Source organism: Sarcophilus harrisii, chromosome 1 (genome assembly GCF_902635505.1).
Source record: "Sarcophilus harrisii chromosome 1, mSarHar1.11, whole genome shotgun sequence".
Classification (NCBI taxonomy): Eukaryota; Metazoa; Chordata; class Mammalia; order Dasyuromorphia; family Dasyuridae; genus Sarcophilus; species Sarcophilus harrisii.
The window spans coordinates 559319749-559341566 of NC_045426.1; the positions used below are offsets into that span (position 1 = coordinate 559319749).

Here is a 21818-nt window from a genome sequence, read left to right on the forward strand (position 1 = left end):
TATGACTAGCAAGGGGGACTAAATGATATAAATAGCTACTAGCAAAAACCCACATTACATATGATTTGATATTGTAACTTGTGTGGAAGGTGATTAATTGGACTTCTCTATTGCAGGACTCTTTTATTCCTATCAGTAGTAAGCAACTTGATATGAATTAATATGATTGCGTAGAGATAGTGATTATAAGTTCTGATATTAGGTTTCAGAACTGTGAACTGCAGATTCTAAATCACTTGCTTAATTATGGGAAGTCAAATAGAGCAGTGCTTATTAAACTTTTTGCAATCACAACACTTTTTAGCCTGAAAATCTGAACTGAGCAGTCATACTTGTGCAGTGCAAAGTACTTCTGTTGTATGTTCAAAACTAAAACTGTTGCAGTGAAGTCCCATGAGCCAACACAAGCAAGTGCTGCTTGGATTCTTTACTCATGTAATTTTGAATTAAGTTCTGGTTGTTGTATTCAGAAACTTTTTAATGTTGCCAAATTTTGGAGGGCTTCCCCATCACATTTAGTTCTGTTACCCCCTGTGGGGTTGTGAACCAAAGTTTAAGAACCTCAAACTAGAAGACCCTACTTTTGTGTTATTGTGACCAAGCCCCAGCATGGAAAGTCGCCTGGTTAGTTTTGTTACCTCTTCACCCTTTGTCATCCTTCTATTGATCAGCATGGGGATATGACCATGAATACTTGACCAATGAATGATCTGGATAGCAAGGCTATGGCAAATCTTTCTAACAAGCCATGGGTGTATTCCTTAATTTGGAAAGATCTCCTCAAAGATCAGGATAGTTTGTCAAGGTCTGCTCATTAGTCCATTTGTCAACAAATTTTGGATTTTGTGTAGACCCTGCAGGAGAGTCAGGGGAAAGGCTTATTGACTAACAAGATTATTTTTTGATCTGTTCCACCTGTATTGTGTGAGTATCAAGCACTTTAAAACTAAGTTCCTGGTGGAAGGGATATGATATCTCAGATCATGGGGATGATCTGATGGCCACTTTGAGCCATGATCCCTTTTAAAAAGTGCTGCTGGCTCAGAATTCTGCCCTGCTTTAGTGATTTTTTCTATAGATTGGACCTTTTTGAACCCCACATTTGATTAGCTACCTAAAAAAATTTAATTATTGCTATTCAAACAGAGTTCACACATAATTAAATGTTATTAATTTACTTATGAATTACTTACAGTAATCACTGACCTTTTAGATGAAAAGAACTTTATATATTTAATTTCTCTTTAGGTATGCCGTTTTTTGGCAAAAACAAAACTCAAAACCACATGAATAAGGGAAAAGTGAAAAGGGAAAGAATAAGCTAAGCAGAAGGGAATGCGGAAACTGTGAGGGAAAGGAGTAAGAAGGGGGGATAACTCTAAGACGGGAGACAGGGAGAGGGGAGGGGAGGGATACTAAAAAGGGAGGGCTGTGAGAAAAACGTGGTGCAAACAAGTTTAATACTGGGAAGGGGGGGAAGGGGGAAAGAAGGGAGAAAAGCATAAACAGGGGTTAACAAGATGGCAAGTAATACAGAATTGGTAATTTTAACCATAAAGGTGAACGGGGCAAACTCCCCCATAAAGAGGAAGCGATTAGCAGAATGGATTAAAAGCCAGAATCCTACAATATGTTGTTCACAGGAAACAAACCTGAAGCAGGGAGATACATGCAGAGTAAAGGTAAAAGGTTGGAGCAAAATCTACTACTTCAGGTGAAGTCAAAAAAGCAGGGGTAGCCATCCTGATCTCAGATCAAGCAAAAACAAAAATTGATCTAATTAAAAGAGATAAGGAAGGGCACTATATCTTGCTAAAGGGAAGCATAGATAATGAAGCATTATCAATATTAAACATATATGCACCAAGTGGTGTAGCATCTAAATTCTTAAAAGAGAAATTAAGAGAGCTGCAAGAAGAAATAGATAGCAAAACTATAATAGTGGGAGATCTCAACCTTGCACTCTCAGAATTAGATAAATCAAACCACAAAATAAATAAGAAAGAAGTCAAAGAGGTAAAGAGAATACTAGAAAAGTTAGATATGATAGATCTCTGGAGAAAACAAAATGGAGACAGAAAGGAGTACACTTTCTTTTCAGCAGTTCATGGAACCTATACAAAACAGACCATATATTAGGACATAAAAACCTCAAACTCAAATGCAGTAAGGTAGAAATAGTAAATGCATCCTTTTCAGACCACGATGCAATAAAAATTACATTCAATAAAAAGCCAGGGGAAAGTAGACCAAAAAATAATTGGAAACTAAATAATCTCATACTAAAGAATGAACTTCACCCAAGAAAATGACAATAATGAGACGTCATACCAAAATGTATGGGGTGCAGCCAAAGAGGTAATAAGGGGAAATTTCATATCTCTAGAGGCCTACTTGCATAAAATAGAGAAAGAAGGTCAACGAATTGAGCTTGCAACTAAAAATGCTAGAAAAGGAACAAATTAAAATCCCCCAGTCAAACACAGGTAAACTTGAAATTCTAAAAATAAAAGGAGAGATCAATAAAATTGAAAGTAAAAAAACTATTGAATTAATTAATAAAACTAAGAGTTGGTTCTATGAAAAAACCAACAAAATAGACAAACCCTTAGTAAATCTGATTAAAAAAAAGGAAAGAGGAAAATCAAATTGTTAGTCTTAAAAATGAAAAGGGAGAACTTGACACTAATGAAGAGGAAATTGGAACAATAACTAGGAATTACTTTGCCAACTTTATGGCAATAAATTCGACAACTTAAATGAAATGGAAGAATACTTTCAAAAATATAGCTTGCCCACATTAACAGAGGAAGACGTAAACATCCTAAACAGTCCCATCTTAGAAAAAGAAATAGAAAGAAAAAATCTCCAAGACCAGATGGATTTAACATGTGAATTCTACCAAAAATTTAAAGAACAATTAACTCCAATGCTATATAAACTATTTGAAAAAATAGAGATTGAAGGAGTCCTACCAAACTCCTTTTACAACACAGGCATGGTACTGATATCTAAACCAGGTAGGCTGAAAACAGAGAAAGAAAATTATAGACCAATCTCCCTAATGAATATTGATGCTAAAATCTTAAACAAAATATTATCAAAAAGATTACAGAAAATCATCCCCAGGATAATACACTATGACGAAGTAGGATTTATACCAGGAATGCAGGGCTGGTTCAATATTAGGAAAACTATTAGCATAATTGACTATATCAATAACCAAACTAACAAAAACCATAGGATCATCTCAATAAATACAGAAAAAGCATTTGATAAAATCTAACATCCATTCCTAAAAAAACACTTGAGAGATAGGAATAAATGGACTTTTCCTTAAAATTAGGAGCATATATTTAAAACTGTCAGTAACCATCATATGCAATGGGGAAAAACTGGAACCTTTCCCAGTAAGATCTGGAGTGAAGCAAGGTTGCCCCCTGTCACCATTATTATTCAATATTGTATTAGAAACACTAGCCTCGGCAATAAGAGTCGAGAAAGAGATTAAAGGAATCAGAATAGGCAGTGAGGAAGCCAAACTATCACTCTTTGCAGATGATATGATGGTATACTTAAAGAACCCTAGAGATTCTATGAAAAAGCTATTAGAAATAATCCATAACTTTAGCAAAGTTGCAGGTTATAAAATAAATCCCCATAAATCCTCAGCATTTTTATACATCACCAACAAAATCCAACAGCAAGAGATACAAAGAGAAATTCCATTCAGAATAACTGTCGACAGCATAAAATATTTGGGAATCTATCTACCAAAGGAAAGTCAGGAATTATATGAGTTAAATTACAAAAAACTTTCCACACAAATAAAGTCAGACTTAAACAATTGGAAAAATATCAAGTGCTCCTGGATAGGTCGAGCAAATATAATAAAGATGACAATACTCCCTAAACTAATCTATTTATTTAGTGCTATACCAATCAGACTTCCAAGAAAATATTTTAATGATCTAGAAAAAATAACAACAAAATTCATATGGCATAATAAAAGGTCGAGAATCTCAAGGGAATTAATGAAAAAAAAAAAATCAAGTGAAGTCAGTGGCCTAGCTGTACTTGATCTAAAACTATATTATGAAGCAGCAGTCACCAAAACCATTTGGTATTGGCCAAGAAATAGATTAGTTGATCAGTGGAACAGGTTAGGTTCACAAGACAGAATAGTCAACTATAGCAATCAATCTAGTGTTTGACAAACCCAAAGATCCTAACTTTTGGGATAAGAATTCATTATTTGACAATAACTGCTGGGATAACTGGAAACTAGTATGGCAGAAATTAGGCATGGACCCACACTTAACACCTTATACCAAGATAAGATCAAAATGGGTCCATGATTTAGGCATAAAGAACGAGATTATAAATAAATTAGAGGAACACTGTATAGTTTATCTCTCAGACCTGTGGAGGAGAAAGAAATTTGTGACCAAAGATGAAGTAGAGATCGTTATTGATCACAAAATAGAAAGTTTTGATTACATCAAATTAAAAGGCTTTTGTACAAACAAAACTAATGCAAACAAGATTAGAAGGGAAGCAACAAAGTGGGAAAAACATCTTCATAGTTAAAGGTTCTGATAAAGGCCTCATTTCCAAAATATATAGAGAATTGACTCTAAATTATAAGAAACCAAGCCATTCTCCAATTGATAAATGGTCAAAGGACATGAACAGACAATTTTCAGATGATGAAATTGAAACTATTACCACTCATATAAAAGAGTGTTCCAAATCACTATTGATCAGAGAAATGCAAATTAAGACAACTCTGAGATACCACTACACACCTGTCAGATTGGCTAAGATGACAGGAAAAAATAATGATAAATGTTGGAGGGTATGCAGGAAAACTGGGACACTGATACATTGTTGTTGGAGTTGTGAACAAATCCAAACATTCTGGAGAGCATCTGGAATTATGCCCCAAGAGTTATCAACTGTGCATACCCTTTGACCCAGCAGTGCCAATACTGGGCTTATACCCCCAAAGAGATACTAAAGAAGGGAAAGGGACCTGTATGTGCCAAAATGTTTGTGGCAGCCCTGTTTGTAGTGGCCAGAAGCTGGAAAATGAATGGATGCCCTTCAATTGGAGAATGGTTGGGTAAATTGTGGTATATGAATGCTACGGAATATTATTGTTCTGTAAGAAATGACCAGAAGGATGAATACAGAGAGGCTTGGAGAGACTTACATGAACTGATGCTAAGTGAAATGAGCAGAACCAGGAGATCATTATATACTTCAACAACGATACTGTATGAAGATGTATTCTGATGGAAGTGGATTTCTTTGACAAAGAGACCTAATTCAGTTTCAATTGATCAATGATGGACAGAAGCAGCTACACCCAAAGAAAGAATACTGGGAAATGAATGTAAACTGTTTGCATTTTTGTTTTTCTTCCTTGGTTATTTTTACCTTCTAAATCCAATTCTCCCTGTGCAACAAGAGAACTGTTTGGTTCTGCACACATATATTGTATCTAGGATATACTGCGACATATTCAACATATATAGGACTGCTTGCCATCTGGCGGAGGGGGTGGAGGGAGGGAGGGAAAAGTTGGAACAGAAGTAAGTGCAAGTGATAATGTAAAAAATTATCCTGGCATGGGTTCTGTCAATAAAAAGTTATTATAATAATAATAAAAAACCCCACATGAATAATTTATAAGATATAGTTCATCCCCCAATGGCTCTACTTGAACTAACTTTAGTAAACAGATTTTCGATTATTGACACATTAAGGAAATTATTTGGGGGGAATCGCCCAAATTAACAAAATGTTGCCTTGAAAAATGACAAATCAATGCTTTAATAAATGTGAATAAAGTTTTGTGAAATAATTGACTTTTTAATAATTTTTTTTCAATCAAATATTTGTGTTTTTACCTTCTTTGAATCAAATGGATCCACAATTCTTGAGCAATAAGGAAGACTGTTTGGTTGGTATCTTGATTGTAACTTCCAAAGGAAGTAACTATTTATTAATACATTATGGATATGTACAAATGTACAAATAAGCAAGAAGTCTTTATGGAAAGTTGTGTGAGGATATATATTCTGTTTCTATTCTGTTTATATATTCTGAGGCATTCTTTAAAGGTTACAGGAAAAAAAATCTAAAAATGGTTGGATAAGGAATAGTAAGGTGGATAGACACATATTTATAGTGCTATACTGACTTCAAATAGCAAACTGGAGTCTCTTAGTTTGCAAAATGGAATACACAGATTGAGACAAGGTGTATTTCCTTTGTAGTTTTAATATTTACCTGGTCACATTAAAAAATAATCTATTTTAAAACTAAGAAATAGTTGTATCCTTATAGAGTCATTTGAAGAAAAAGAAAAATTTAAAAAAGAAAACCACTGCTGTATTTTTTTCCAAAAAAGATACAGTTAAAGATAGAATAAGGGAAACTGGCTATGCATCTAGTTTACAAAATACTGGACAATGTATCAAATTTTGTTTTTTCCCTTCTCAACTAATACTTACGGATTTGAAAATGTAAGCAACATAATGCTGCAACAATGCTTAGAAAAGAAGAATTCAAAATGGACCCCAAAATAGTTCAGAGGGTGGGTTGAGGGTGTGTGTGTGTGTGTGTGTGTGTGTATAAGTGTATAAGTGTGTGTATGTGTGTGTATGTGTGTGCACGCATATGCGCATGCAATATGTAAATACATGACTTTTAAGAAGGAAGAGAGTACTAACTAGGTTTATCAGTAAATAAGACTTGAAGTTTTATTAAAATGACTATGTGAGCCATTGAATTAGGAACTGGAGACTAGAGTTCTAAAAGGACCAAGTACATTCAGGATGGAGACACACACAATAATGTTTTGGAAATAAGTAGCTGGGGGAATCGAAAAAAAATTGAATAATCTTACAGAATCTTGAAAGAAGTGACTGTAAAAACCTGACAGAAGATATCCACAAAACATCTGATGTACAAGAGTGTTACGTGAATATATAATAATACAAAAAATATGTTAAATTGCCTAAACAGTGCTGCAAGTTTAGAGAAAGGATTTTGGTTGTCTGTGAATGCATATGTGTAGCCTATGTAAAATGGGAAAACTGAATCATGCTGAAGAAAAACATGTTATAGGAGGAAAAGATAAGCACTGGAATGAGTAATGAAGATAATGAAACCTAGAGAGAGGAAATAATGACCAACCAGAAAGCAACCATAGCATTAATAGCACTAGATGTACAGCACCACTACATAAACCACATAACTTCTCTTATAGAGCTTCAAGCCCCAAATTATATTCACACTTATTTAATTAAGCATAGATTTCAAGTTGCATTTTTAAAAACAAAGCAGACTTACTGAAATCACTGCCCCTAGTTTGTTTTAATGTGGAATTATAACTTGCTATGAAAAATTTAAGAAATATTTTCAGAGTAGCTTATTACTAACAAAATAATAATGAAATTAAATCGTTGATCTTTGGAGTGAGCATGCATTTAAGGAGCTGAAGCATTAACTAAATCTAGGTAAAGGTCACTGGCCTCATTTTGGCAGGTTGGTTTCTTTTCTTTTGCCTATCTTCAAACTTTCGAATTAAGTAGCTAAGTGGTACAGTGGATAGAGTGCTGGGCCTGGAGTCATGAAGACTCTTCTTGTGAAATTCAAATCTTGCCTGTTAGGGAAGGGGACACAAATCTGTGTTCCCCTAAACAAGTCACTTAATTCTCTAGTTTGCCTCAGTTTCCTAATTTGCAAAAATGAGCTAGGAAAGGAAATGGCAAATCGCTCTAGCATCTTTGTTAAGAAAACATCAGATAAGGTCATGGAGAGTCAGATACAACTAAAATGATTCAACAACAAATCTTGTGAATCACTCCTATTTTTAATTGATCGAGGTCAGTCAATGACTTGAACTCAAGAATAGCCATATGCTCTTTTGAAGTCATCTTGTCTAGTGAATCAATAACATCTTATTAATTTTTATGCCTTCATTTCCTTTGCAAAAAAGGCATTCCCTTTGCAGAGAAAATATAATTCAATAAAAACTGATCATCACTGATACCTATCATCCCATCTATTATATGAAAAATTCCTAAACTTTCTTTAATTTCCCTTTTTCTTTTCATTTCTGGTTTAAGTTTACTTTGTTTTATTAAATCATATTTCTCAATTCACCTTATGTCATATGCTCTTGCTTCCATTTTGTGTATTATTTCTTATTAAATTATACTGGTGTTTGAGTTCCCATTGCATCTATATTGGTCTCTTTAGAAAATTTTCACTTTTTCCTCCTCATTGAAATTGTTTCCATTTGTGTGTTCCGAATTTTCATTATTGAGTTTCTTCTGAAACCCCCGAGTAAACTTATCTTGAGTCATTTAGTTGATGGGACTTTATTCTGAATGAAATCTATTTTTCCTAACTTCTAGGGTTAAAAAAAAAATTAGAATGGCAGATTTCTCCATTGTTACAAAACTAAGGATGCAATTAATGGTCACTTCATAGAAAGTTTCCTATTACTTCTAATACAGCAGCAAGTTCCTTCTCAGTGAAAAATCAAATGCCCCCCAAAATTTACCCTTATTTGTTCATCCATCAACAGTCACTGAACAGGTCATCTGATCTCCATGACCTCTCAAAATGGAAATTATGTGCCACAAAGTGATTTGAGCTTTCTCCATGGCCTAGGACACTTAGAAACCAAAAGGTTTCAAAAATATTAACTCGGCATCCCTTTCTTTATCACCCATATTGATAGCCATTAACAGACACAAGAACAAAACACAAAATACCCACTTACAACAAACAAACAAGTCCCTTACAAACTTTCTCCTCTCTTTGTAATGCTTTAGAGATGCTAGCTCAAGGGTGTGAAAATTTGCCCTGACGACTGACAGCACACTCAGGTGTCTAGATCCTTTTAGAAGGCAGAAGAAAGGACGTAAAAACCCTGTAGCACCAGAGATATATAACTTTTAACTACCAATTCAGGGGCAATCAATGCATATGTGTAGCCTATATGGGAAGCACCTATAGCACCAGTGCTGTGAAGTTCAACATACAATTAACAGGCAAAAAACCCAGAAATAGATGCCTACTTTTCACACTATTTGATATAGTTCTGGATGTGCCAACAACACCAATGAGAGAAAGAAATTTAAAGATAGAAAGAGCATATAAAATTATTCCTCTCTACTATTAGGATAGCTTACTTAGAAAATCCAAGGGAACAAACATAGTAATTGAGTCAAGAAGACCTGGATTCAAATACAGACTCAGACATTTCTTAGTTATGTGACCTTGAAATAAGTCTGTTTGCCTCAGTTTCCTAATATGTAAAATGGGGATTATAATAGTGCCTATGCCCTAAGGTTGCTGGGACAATAAAGTAAAAATTGTAAAATGTTTCACACAGTAGTTTTGCAAAGTAAGTACTTATGTTCAACATTGAGTAATATTATAGATAATAACTTTGGCTACTTTATTCAGTTCTTTATTTCTTTAAGGAACACTTTTAAATTTAATTTAAGCAAATCTTTTAAGCACTTTGGGAGAATGAACCTCAGATATTTTATTCATTTTGTAGTCCTTTTCTACTATTTTTCTTGTGATTTATTATATAAATACTATGATTTTTGAGGATTTATTTTACAACCTGAAAGTTGCTAAAGTTATTATTTATAACAATTACAGTAGCCAACAATTGTGTCAACATAACAATGAGAACACTATAAACATTTATACTTTCAATGCTATACCAATCAGATTACCAAGGGGACACTTTAAAAGAACATGATAAAGACAGAGTAATAGAAAAGATTAGACTTCAAGGAAGACTCAGGAATAATAACTACTTAGTAACTCAGAGTCTTTGACAAAGTGAAAAACAAATTACCTATGTGGAAAAAAACAACAATAACTCTTCCCTGATAAAAAAACAACAACAACAACAACAAAAAACACACTGGTAGAAAATTAGGCTCAGACCAACACTTCACACAATATTTCACAATATACTCTAAGTAGATATGTGACCTTAAAAAGTAGTAGATCATATACCACTCTGTTATGGGAGAGTTGGCATTCTTAACAAAAGATAGAAGTAATTACATAAGATAAAATAGATAACTGTTTATTTGACATTTAAAAGCTTCTTCAAGGATAAAATTAACAGACCTATGAAAAGAAAGATCAAATTCAGGGGGAAATTTTTTTTCTATTAAATTTCACTGAAAAGGGTTTGGCTAAGAGACTAAAAGCCATTCCCCACTAGATAAATGATCCAAGGATATGAACAAATAGTATCCACAAAACTACAAGGTATTCTTAACGACAGAAGAAAAATCTCCAAAATATTAATAAGAGAAGAACATATAGAAACAATCCATAAGTTTCACCATACACTCTGAAATTTGCCAGGGGTGGGGGGTTGAGGGAAGGATAGGGGTAGAAGGGAAGGCGAAAATGAATAGTAAATGGAAGGAGAGGGACACTAAAATAGCACTGGTAAACAGTGAAATAGAATGACCGTTTTGGAAAGCAACTTAGAATTATGAAAATGAAAGTATTAAAATACCCAGATCCTTTGAACCAGAGACTAACTCCATTACTGGGATACAAGGAAGATATTAAGAAGAAAGTCCCCATTTGCTTCACAATATTTATGAATATATAAATTTAATTAAATATTAGTTATTTACAAGTGTTCCAAGACATTAGAAACAAAGTAGATGTCCAATCACTGGAAAATGGTTAAATAAACCATGATGCATAAATGTAAAAAAATATTGTGCTGCAAGGAAAAAAATGTGTGACGAGTACAGAGAAACATGGAAGTTGTGGGATACACAATGAAATAAGCAGAGCAAAGAAAACAACATATAACTAAAGCAACATAAATGGTAACACATACTTCTCCCAATTAAATGTAAAAAAATTAAAGATCAAATAATACTCAAATGAAGAGATAAGACTTCCCCAACCCATACTATTTTATGTCACAGATGTTACATACATTATTTTTTTCAACTTTTTATATGTATTCATCCATTGTGCTTGCTTTTTTTCTATTAAAAAATTGTCAAATTGGATGGCTCTTTGGGAGGGAGAGGGTAAAGAAACTAACCCAGGATAACAATGGTGGTGTAAGAAAACAGAAAATATTTTTTTGAAAATACTGAGGAAATAGAAATTAAAAAGTACCTTCCCTTAGATTATTAGATCTTATCAGAGATAAGAGCACACCTTGCACTTAGGATAAGATCATACTAATTATTTTAATATTAATATGAGAAGCAGCAAGATAGACAATAACTAAGTTTAAGCCTAGACAGACATAATTATCTCTTATTGCCAAAGGCAACCTTCCAAGACTCAAAGTTTTAAAAAATTGCCGAACTGGATTTAGATAAGAGTACATGTTTAGTACCCAAAAAGAGATAAAATCATAGCCTTCCCCAACCTTTTCACCCCACAATTATGATGAAAACATCAAACCAGTCAGATTTAAAATCATGAAGAATTGCTAAAGACCTAAAAGGACTGAAATATGAGTACATTTTCTTAAGAAAAATAACACAAGTGCCAAGGGAAATCTATATTCCTATACCGAAGTCTAATTCATTAATTACTTTTGCTTGAGGATTCTAATTTCTTACAAGGGACAGCAGAGTAATTAAGTATCTTAAAATATGAGAGTAAGGATAGGTCACTGGTAAGACATAATGATGTAAAGGGGGGAAAAAAAAGTCATGGTTACAGAAAATAATGAAGATTCCAAATAATGGCTAATCCTTTTCCTCATTCAAATGAATGAGGATTTTTTTTTTTCAAATTTCTAACATGAAGAGACCATATTTAGAGAAATGATCAACTAAAAAACACGAGAAAATTCCCTTTACATTCAATATTAGTGTTACTTACAAGAAACCCCAACATTAAAAAAAAAACATCTTAATGAAAGGAATACCATGATTTATGTTCCATAAAATTTCATGTAATTAAAATATGCTGGTTTAAAAAAAAAAAAAAAGAATGCAATTATTTTAACATACCTGACAAATACCTGCACGAATATCAAAATTGATATCAACTTGTTTAATGACTTTACATAATAAATTAGCATCTCAATTTAAAGACTGATCAATGTTTGCAGTTATACATTTTTGTAAGTATAAGCAATGATTTGAGATTCATACTTTTGATGTGTTCCTTATGCCTTAATAAATGGGGGTAAAATGCTATTTTTGTCAACACTAAATTCTTAATTGGTGCATTAACCTGATTGGTTTGTATACCTACAATTTAGTAGGCCTATGTAAGTGTTTTTTTAGTTTGCTAAATTAAAATAGCATTAAAAACAAAAACAAAAGTATTGTTTTATACATGTGTTTAAAATAATTTTTAAAATTAAAATTTTAAAGTGGCATATTAAAAGACATGTAACTAACCTGATTTTATTTTATTAAATTATTTAAAGATCCAACATTTCAAAAAGCCGAGTGCAGAGTGAAATCAGATTATGTAATCTAGACCAGCTCAGAAGAAATTTAACGACTGGACTATGGTCACAAAGATATTGTTACATGTGAACTATGAAACCAGTCTTCCTGGATCTTATTCTAATACTATCCTACCTCTTAGTAAGAGAACACAAAAAATTATTTACCCCATTTGCTTCAGGCTTTCAAACTGTATTACAATCCCCCAAATAGCAATTATTTAATTAATTACTAATCAAAGGGAAAGGAACTCAGAAACATTTTATCTTTGTTTTATATGAAAAGAATCTAATTTTTCTTGTGTTCATTGTATTGTCCCTGAAAAATATGCCAATCTGCAAGGAACATTAAAATATTTACAACTATGATGCAAGGCCAAAAAATCTAAAGGGCATACTTTTAAAGATGAATTTAAAATAAATCATCCAGATTTGTGCACTTTAAAAAACTGATAAAAAATTTAAAATGTGTTATTTAAAAAACCTCTTCACTCAAGGCCTGTTATCAAGTTCTACTATGAGCAACAGTAGAGACAGAGGAATCAAGTGCTTTGTTCAAGGTCACAGGTAGAGCCAGGATTTGAGTCCAGGTTCTCATCATTCCAAATTCAGAACCCTTTCCATGCTAACCACACTAACTTCCCAAAAGAATGATTATTTTACTTGCCCCAAAATAAGAGCAATGTCCTGAATCACTATAAGGTAAACTTTAACCTTAGTCAAAAAGATAAGTTATTGCAATGGACCAGCATCTAAAGAAATAAGTTAGTAACTACTTCATCATCCTACAACTTAAGTGTCTCAGACAAATTTATATACAGTATCTCTCAGCGTTATAAATGTATAACTTCAAGAAATAGTTTAGAGAAGAAAAGACTAAAGTATTTAAATCTTGTGATTGTCTCCATTACATACTCCTAACATTCAAGGCATTTTATTTATAACATATTTTTATGACATTAAAGAATTCAAAGTGATGACAGTTCATTTTGGAATTGTAGGCTGAATATCGAGTAAAACAAAGTATTTAATAAGTTTAAAATAAATGCTAGTAGCAATAATCTTAAAAACACACTATCCAGAAGCCACCCTTGATTTACAGAAAGAACAACCACCCTACCCCAGATTTATAGTCTTTTCTATAGGACAGATATTCTGTAAGCAGAAGCAGAATCTACTTAATGAAAAGCCAAGCATCTCTTTAAGAAACACTTACCTTTCCCATTGATTGCTAATCCTGAGGCAATTGTGGCTGTCACAGGGACAGGCAGCTGAGGCACTAATGGGTGTATTCTTGGCCTGCTTCCCATTCTAGCTCTTTCTGCACCAGGACCCAATAAAGCTCCAACTGGTTTTTCTGCTGCCACTTCTGGGGCTACAGAATCTTCTTGATCTTGTTCAATTTGATCCAATTTGTCGGGGCTCTCATTCTGAAAGCCATCAACTGCTGTCCTACTCTTAATAGGACTCTTGGGAACCAGAATTTTAATACCAGATTTTGCAAGGTCCATATTTTTTCGGCTTGAAAGAGATGGTGATGTGTTTTTCCTAAACTTCTGGCTGGCATTAAATAATTGATTATTTTTTGAATCGTTGTCTTTCCCAATAACAAGTGATTTGGGAGCCGTTTTTGGAAAACTGCTATTGGTAGATCTGGAAATTTGTTTCCTAGCGTTGTTTGGAGAGGTCCTATTTGTTCTGGTTAATGTGCTTTCCTTTTGTTTTTCGTTGTGACGCCTGTTAAAGTCATGTATATATTCCTCACAATTCACAAGATGCTGTTCAGGTTCCCAAGTATCATCTTCACTGTCATAGCCTTTCCATCGAACCAAATACTCTGTTTTTCCTTTCTTGTTTTTTCTCTTGTCAACGATTCTTTCCACCTGTTAAGAAAAAGGGAAATTTGAAGACATTATATTGGGTCTATGTGAAAAGGTAAGGTTTATTAATAAACAATCCCCAAAACAAAACAAAAATATCAAAGAGAAAAAACACAGTTTCTCTGAAACCAAAAGGGCAATTATTCAAAATTTAAGTCATTTCCTTAAAATTTCAACAGCCTAACCACTAGTTTTTTTTTTTTTTTGCATAGCACATATAAACAAGTGAACTACTCAAACTTTTTGTTGTTTTTTTGTTCAAGCTAAGGTGCTATAATATATATATATATATATATCCATATTATTTTCTCTCTACATAGTCTATTATATGTAAAGGTTATGCAACATATTTGATCTATTGTCACCTTGGCTCTGAATGAGTAATGGGATGAACAGAGTGATCCATACTCACCACCTTTGTGACCATTAAGAGCATGCATCTGTGGAACAGCTAACTGTGATTAGGGGGTCCAGTCTGCGAATGAGGAACAGAGTTTCATTATCTCTGTATGAAGTGACATGCTCATAGAAAAAGAAAACTTATGACCTTGGTTGGCCCTATTCTAAATAAATGGCCAAGTAAAAAAAAAAGGTATTAAGAGTCCTTAAAAAGGACTTATGGTTAATTAAAATGGGCTAGATTTTTCTCTACACATTTTTGGAATCTGAGAATTTAATTACTTTTGGAGAAGGGTAGAAAGAGTTTTGAAATTGATTTCATTGCTGTAGCAATGATTCTCAAAGGATATGCCATAATTTTTACTATGTATAATCACAAGATTTTGGTGCTAGTGCAGATTTAAAAAACAACACAAATCCTATAAATCTTACTTACCAAGGACACAAAGTCAAACAAATCTTGTTTATTAAATGTATACACCAACTTAAGGACAAACCATGAACTCATAAAGAGCTCAACAAAAACGGTTGCTTTTACTGAAGACACAGTGACTTTTATGATAGTCTCCTGATAATTCTACAATGTAGCCAATTTGACTTTTCAGTATGCCATAATACTTCATAACAAAGAATAAAAGCACAAGGAAAAAAATTAGTTTTCATGAGATTCATTTAGATGATTAGAAATGAGAAAACTCCCTCTAAAACGGCATACTGACAACTGTTCTGCAATCTATATATGGTATTAGAGATTTGCTGGAAGCAATTAAGTACCTTGTTTAAGTCACCCAGACAATATGTGACAAGGTTGGACTTAAACCCAAGTTTTTCTGACTTGACCAAATCAGTCTTTCTACTGACTATGCTTCGTTTTTTTCCTCATTATTTTACACTACATTCTTTTTTAAAGATATTCATTTATATAAAGGACATAATACTAAATGAATGAATGCAGCATTTATTAAATGCTATTGTATAAAGCACTTCTACAAATGAAATAGAAAATGGATAAAAACAGAGACGAAAACAGTTCTTTGCTCTCCATGAGTTCACATTTGAAACGGGGAGGTGACAGATATGCAAGTTTTTTCTCAACTGCAAGTCAGATAGAAAAATCCTGGATCTTTTAAGTGTATGACAAAGCAATGCCTCATGAGTACCTGTACAATTAGAACCAATGTATATATGTAAAGCTCTTTTAAAATGAATGCAGTGACAACTTGTTGAAAAATCTTGAATATATTGAAAATCTTAATACAAAAATGGCGGGTCCACCTAAATCTTGCTTATATTCTTCCACCAGCTATGGCCATGATCTCAAATATAGTCCTTTCTATGCCTATTGAAATCGCTCTTTTCTACCTAAGACCACCTTGGATGCTACCTCATCCATGAAACCTTCATATTGTTCTCAGCTGAAATGCTAACTGCCAAATTAAAAACAAAGCAAAACAAAACTACTTAAACTAAGGAATGTTCTTTAAAAAAAAAAAAGATCACAAGAACCAATATTCAAAGAGCAGAAGTCTGACATTTTTCATTGTCAAGCCTTCCCACGGTTTGTAAATTTAAAGAAACAAGTTATCACAAGTTCCCTCTCCCCTTTCCTTTGACTAAATCAGTCTACTCAAAGTAGACCTGACTTTATTTTCATAGAAAACATACTTTAAAAAAAAAGTATTAAAAATTTCCAATCAAATTAATTTTCTATCACTTCTTTATTAATAAGTAATCTATTAAGACACTGAGTAAAAAAGGCCAAATTAGAACTTGGACGAACTTACTAAATTTCTCATCACAAAAGATTCAGAAAATATGGTGAGCCTTGCAAAAACTGATGCTGAGCAAAGAAAGCAAAACAATGAGAATATGTACAAAAATAGTTCTAAAGAACAAAACCCAATTCCTTCCTTACAAGTTTGGAATCAATCAATCAACAAGCATTTATTAAATGTTTACCATGCCAGCCACTTTGTTAAAATACAAAAAATAGTTAAAAAAAAAATCAAAGTGGTAAAGAAATGAAAGATAGTCAAATATATCAAATACTGAAGAAAGGTCAAGAAGGATCAAATCAATCAACAAAGAATAAGTATTCATTATGTGTCAAGAACTATTTTAAACCCATAGAATATAAAGACAGGAATAGTTCCCTTCTCTCAGGGACCTAACATTTTAATGTGTAAGACTAAATAAACTTAGTAGATACAAAAACATGCTAGATTAAAGTATAATTAAACTTGAAGCTAAAAGCTAAATTTCAGAATGAATGGAAGAGACAGAGAAGAAAATATAATAAAGATAAGTTTTCTAATCAGAGTATTTTAAGGATGGAACAACTTGGTATGCAAAGGAAGGAAACAGTAAATAGGACCATATGAAGACAGTGGGATACTTGACTGTAGAAGAGAAGGGAATGAGATCGAGTGAATATTGTAATAAGTCTGCCTTGGCAAGGCATATGACCAACTATACCTCATAGATTGGAGCAACAGACAAAGAAAGAAAGCTCAATGGAATAGATAATGAAGATACTTCAGTTAAGTAAGCAGTAATATAAAATACATTTATTTAATGATAATCAGTGATAAGGTATCATTTGTGACAACTGATATTCATATGATTTTAAATATGAACAGATTTATATCCTTTGATTAAAAAAAAAAAACTGACTCCCTTTCAAGTTGAAATGGCTTCTTTCTTGAGGAAAAAAAATGTACAAATATGCACAAAAGACCATTATAAGCATATTCAAGTTAGTTCATGTCTAAATACAGATACCAATGACAGGTGTCCCACCACCACCACCACTTAAAATATATCTTAATGAAAAATGTTATCTATACCCAGAGAAAGAATTGAGTTGAATACAGATTGAAGTATACTTTTAAAAAAAATATATTTTTTTTCCTTAAAGGTTTTTGGGGAAGGAAGGAGAAATCTATGTTTTCTTAGAACATGAGATTTAGGGAAATATTTAGTGTAAATTCACATATATGCCTTCTCAACAGGATCTGGGGTGGGGAAGAAGGGCGAGTATCTGAAACTCAAAGTTTTAAAAACAAATGTTAAAAAAAAAAGATTGACATATAAATTGATATATAACTGGGAAGTGTTAAAAAAAAAATCCCAAGTCAAAACAAAACAAAATAAAAAACAAACTGCCCCTCCCAAATCAAAAACATGTAAAATTGCTGGGAGGGAGGAGGGGGAGAAAGTATATGCTAAAAGATATATAGCTTGAAGGGAACTAGCAAACAAAATGATTTCCTAATACATCATAAGTGTTCTGCAAGTGCTCTGGTTAGAATGTGTGTGTGTGTGTGTGTGTGTGTGTGTATATATATATATATATATATATAAACATCAGAATATAAAGTAACACTTCAGAGTAATAGCCATTTAACATTTTCAAATGTTTCAAAAGAACAGACTCGTTCCTCATTTACTCCTAAAATCCAACATATGTGAATTGATTGGCTCTGATGACAATAACTATTAAATTTCTTTTTATCCTTTTAGTTATTGGCACTTTTGGAGAGAAGAATGCATTAAGTGCTTTGCCTGTTCCATACTATAGTTTAAATTGCCATAAACCACTAGATCTCATAATATATCCAGAAGAATGAAATTAATTCTTTTAAAAATTATCCTAGAAGATATATGACCTTAAAAGCATTTATTAGCTAAAGTCACTTTTTTTGGCACCAGGAAAGGCTTGAACTCCAGGAATGCCTCCTAACCGCTATGACACAATTAGTAGTGCCACAAGATCTGCACAATATTATGTTCACACTTTCCCCAAATGTTGACTTGTAATTAGTGATGCAAGTAGTAGTAGTAATACTAGTACCTCTAATTTGTGTATCACCCACTATGTGTCAGAAATTATGCAGTACAACACCTCTGGAAGGTAGATGCTAGTATTATCCTTATACAGATAGGGAAATTTGAGACAATTAAAAGTGAACTGCTGAAGGTCACAGTTAATTAGATGTATGAAGCTAGATTTTAATTTAAGTTTTCCTGATTCTAGGAGATTATTTCTCTTAAAGCTTGGAAATTAAACTCAAGAGACTGTAGACTCACTTTTGTCATTATTATCAGCAGCACCCACCAAAGAGTCTATCACAAAGCAGGGACCAAATAATTGATAAGATAGCTTGATCAGCATTATTATCTTCTAGGCCAGTGCTAATCTCATATGAAGACTCTTAATAAAAAGGAACACTAATATGTAAATGAAATGAGGCAGAGCTGTTCCTTTCTACTACTGATTTTTGTTGCAATACCATAATTCTTATCTATTAAACTCTAGATCCTTAAATTTTCCTCTGCAGGGTTCTGGGTCTTGCGAACAAAACAGAATGGGCTTAGCTGATCCTTACCACAAGCTTCTCCAAAACAGAAACTATATGCTACAGGAACTTCATTCCACTATCTTTATGATCTACAACATGGATGTCAAAATTCAAATAGAAATGGATGCATACTGACTTAGAAAACCAAAAATGAACATGGTGTTATTCCAAGAAGAATGAATGTTTTATATAAGGAGCTCATGCCTCTAACTTCAGCACCCCTATCCCAAGAGTCTGCACTGAGCACCTGACCCAATGACTAGCAGCCCCACACCTTAGTCTTTCTCCCAATTTCCAGTGCCTTGGAGATCCTTATCCAGGCTGTGGGTGCTGTCAAAGATCTCTTCAGGACAGTGGAGGACTTTCATCTAGGCTTGAAAGAGAGCTCAATTCCACACCCTAATGTTCCCCAACCTCCACCTGGGAGATCTATATCTCCAAACAACAGAAATAAATAGTGGCTATACTTCACCAGCTTGGAAGTACTCTGTTGTAGCAAGTAGGGGCTGAGCGGGACTTTGGGGCATGGTGATAATCCTGAGGGAGGATCAGCAAGCACCCACTGCACAGTTGTTACCTCAAAAGTCACATGGGGCAGAAGTCTAAAACAGCAAACTGAATGCCTGATGTAGATGAGGTTTTGAAAGCCAACCCCCGGAAGAACACAGGGAGAGGATAAGTAATGAGAAAGTGAGCAACTGGGGAAAATAAGGACTAAAAGTAACAAAGACTTCAGGAGAAGGAAAGAAAGAACATGCAAAAAGAACGTGACCATAAACAGATAAATCCACAAATCAACAATCAAACATAAGTAGCACAAAGAAATTTCTATTTCAGATGCAGTAAACAAGTTTCAGCTTCTTTGAATAAATACTTCAAAAGAAGAAATTGAGACAACACTGTGTAAGACAAAAGCCCTTGTGGAATTTGAAGACAATATGGAACCGTAAATACATTCTTCCTGAGTGGACTTAAATGAGATGTGAGAACTTTCAAGGGTATAGCAGAAATAAATGGTAGAATAGACTCTGAAATGGCAAGTCTAACCAAAGAAATAAAAGAGTACAATTGATAGGGAGGAGCAAATACACAGAAGTGAAGAAAAATCTAGGGAAAAAAAAAATCAATAACATTAAGTGAAAACATGTTCTCAAATTAAAACATATTGACCTTAAAGACAGGAAATGTACACTTAAGAAGTCAAAAAACCTGACTACTCTAAGAAAGCTACTACTCTAAACTACGTAAATACCAAAAAAAAAAAAAAAAAAAGACAATTTAAATATTTATACTTCCCATCATTTGAAATAAAGTTGCCAACTCCAAATGACATATTGGTTAAAACAAAGAGTTCAATTCAAACAAATTCTTCAAAGAGGAAAATAACCTTTCAAACACGAATGAAAGAAAATTTGAAAAGTATGTTATATTCAGCATACACTAGAAACCACATTAGGTATAGCTAAAAATAATGGAATGTATTCAGGGTGCAGTCCAGGATCCCCTTCTCTACAAATCTGAGCTTAAAAAAAAAATGAAAAAAAAAAAAAAAAAAAAAAAAAAAAAAAAAAAACAAAAACCCATGAAATATCCAGTAATAACAAGGAAATGTAGAAAGAAAACTGGATCTGAAGAAATTTTCTTTAATAGACCAAATACAAGAAATATAGGAGAGTGAAAGAGACTTCTTTTTAGATGTATACAAGGAGAAAAAGAGGTGAATGTAGAAGTCAGGAGATAATGATGAAGAAGGCGACCTGGGTCATGACAGATGGAAGCTCATGATACTCAACCAACAGGTGACTCAATGTCATATTCGACTACATAATAAAATGGGAAATAGTGATACCAAGAATTAGAAGAAAAATAAACTGAAAAAAGACAAATCTGAAAATGGTCCTTTAAAAAAACAGATAAAAGTGATTAATCCAATTTTAAAAAGAGCAGAAAATCGAATCAATAAAATATCAAGTATGTAAGGTGAAATCACAATAAAACAAAAATAAAAAATAATTAGACCATATTATGCATAGGTATGTACTAACCAAAGAGACTGCAGAGGACTATCTTCAAAAACATTAAATTTTAAGAAGATCAGATAAAAATCTTAAATAACCTAGTCTCAGAAAACAAACTAGTTGTAAGGAATTACCAAAAGGGGAAAACAAAAACAAAACAAAAAACACAATCCTAGACCTGGTAAGATTCACAGACTAGTTCTATCAAATTTACAAAGATAAATTAGTAATCATACTACACAAAAAATTGAGGGTACAACCAAGATTAGAGAGAAAGCAGAAAGCTGGGAAACACTCTCTATAGCAACTGCCTTATGTCTCAAATACAGAGAACTGAATCAAATGTATAAGAATATACCATTTCCTAATTGATAAATGGTCCAAGGAAAAGAACAGGCAGTATTCAGAAAAATTATTATCTATCAGTATACGAAAAAGGGCTCTAAATCACTTTTGAATAGAGAAATGCAAATTTTAACAATTCTGAGATATACTTTACACTTATCAAGACTAATATGACAAAACCCAGAAAGTGTTAAGTGTTGGAGATATGGGAAAATTAGGTCATTGATCTTGAACTATGCTCAAAGAACAACCAAATTGTACATATTCTCTGATCTAGCATTTTGCTTTATTGATCCCTTTGTACTTGTACTGG

The 21818-nt window shown here is 33.1% G+C and overlaps 1 protein-coding gene across 5 annotated transcripts in view; it reads right to left on the reverse strand.

Annotated features, from left to right (window-relative positions):
- CDYL (chromodomain Y like) overlaps window positions 1-21818 on the reverse strand; it is a 156826-nt gene that overhangs the window by 72916 nt on the left and 62092 nt on the right. For 2 of the 5 annotated variants that reach the window (XM_031946914.1, XM_031946917.1), the window contains exons 2-3: window positions 14795-14857; window positions 13719-14385 (exon numbers count right to left, since the gene is read on the reverse strand). In XM_031946914.1, the coding sequence (XP_031802774.1) occupies window positions 13719-14385; window positions 14795-14818 (691 nt within the window). In that variant the 5' untranslated portion in view covers window positions 14819-14857. Of the gene's footprint in view, window positions 1-13718; window positions 14386-14794; window positions 14858-21818 lie in introns of those variants that run through there. The other 3 variants (XM_031946915.1, XM_031946916.1, XM_031946918.1) reach the window with 2 other exon arrangements.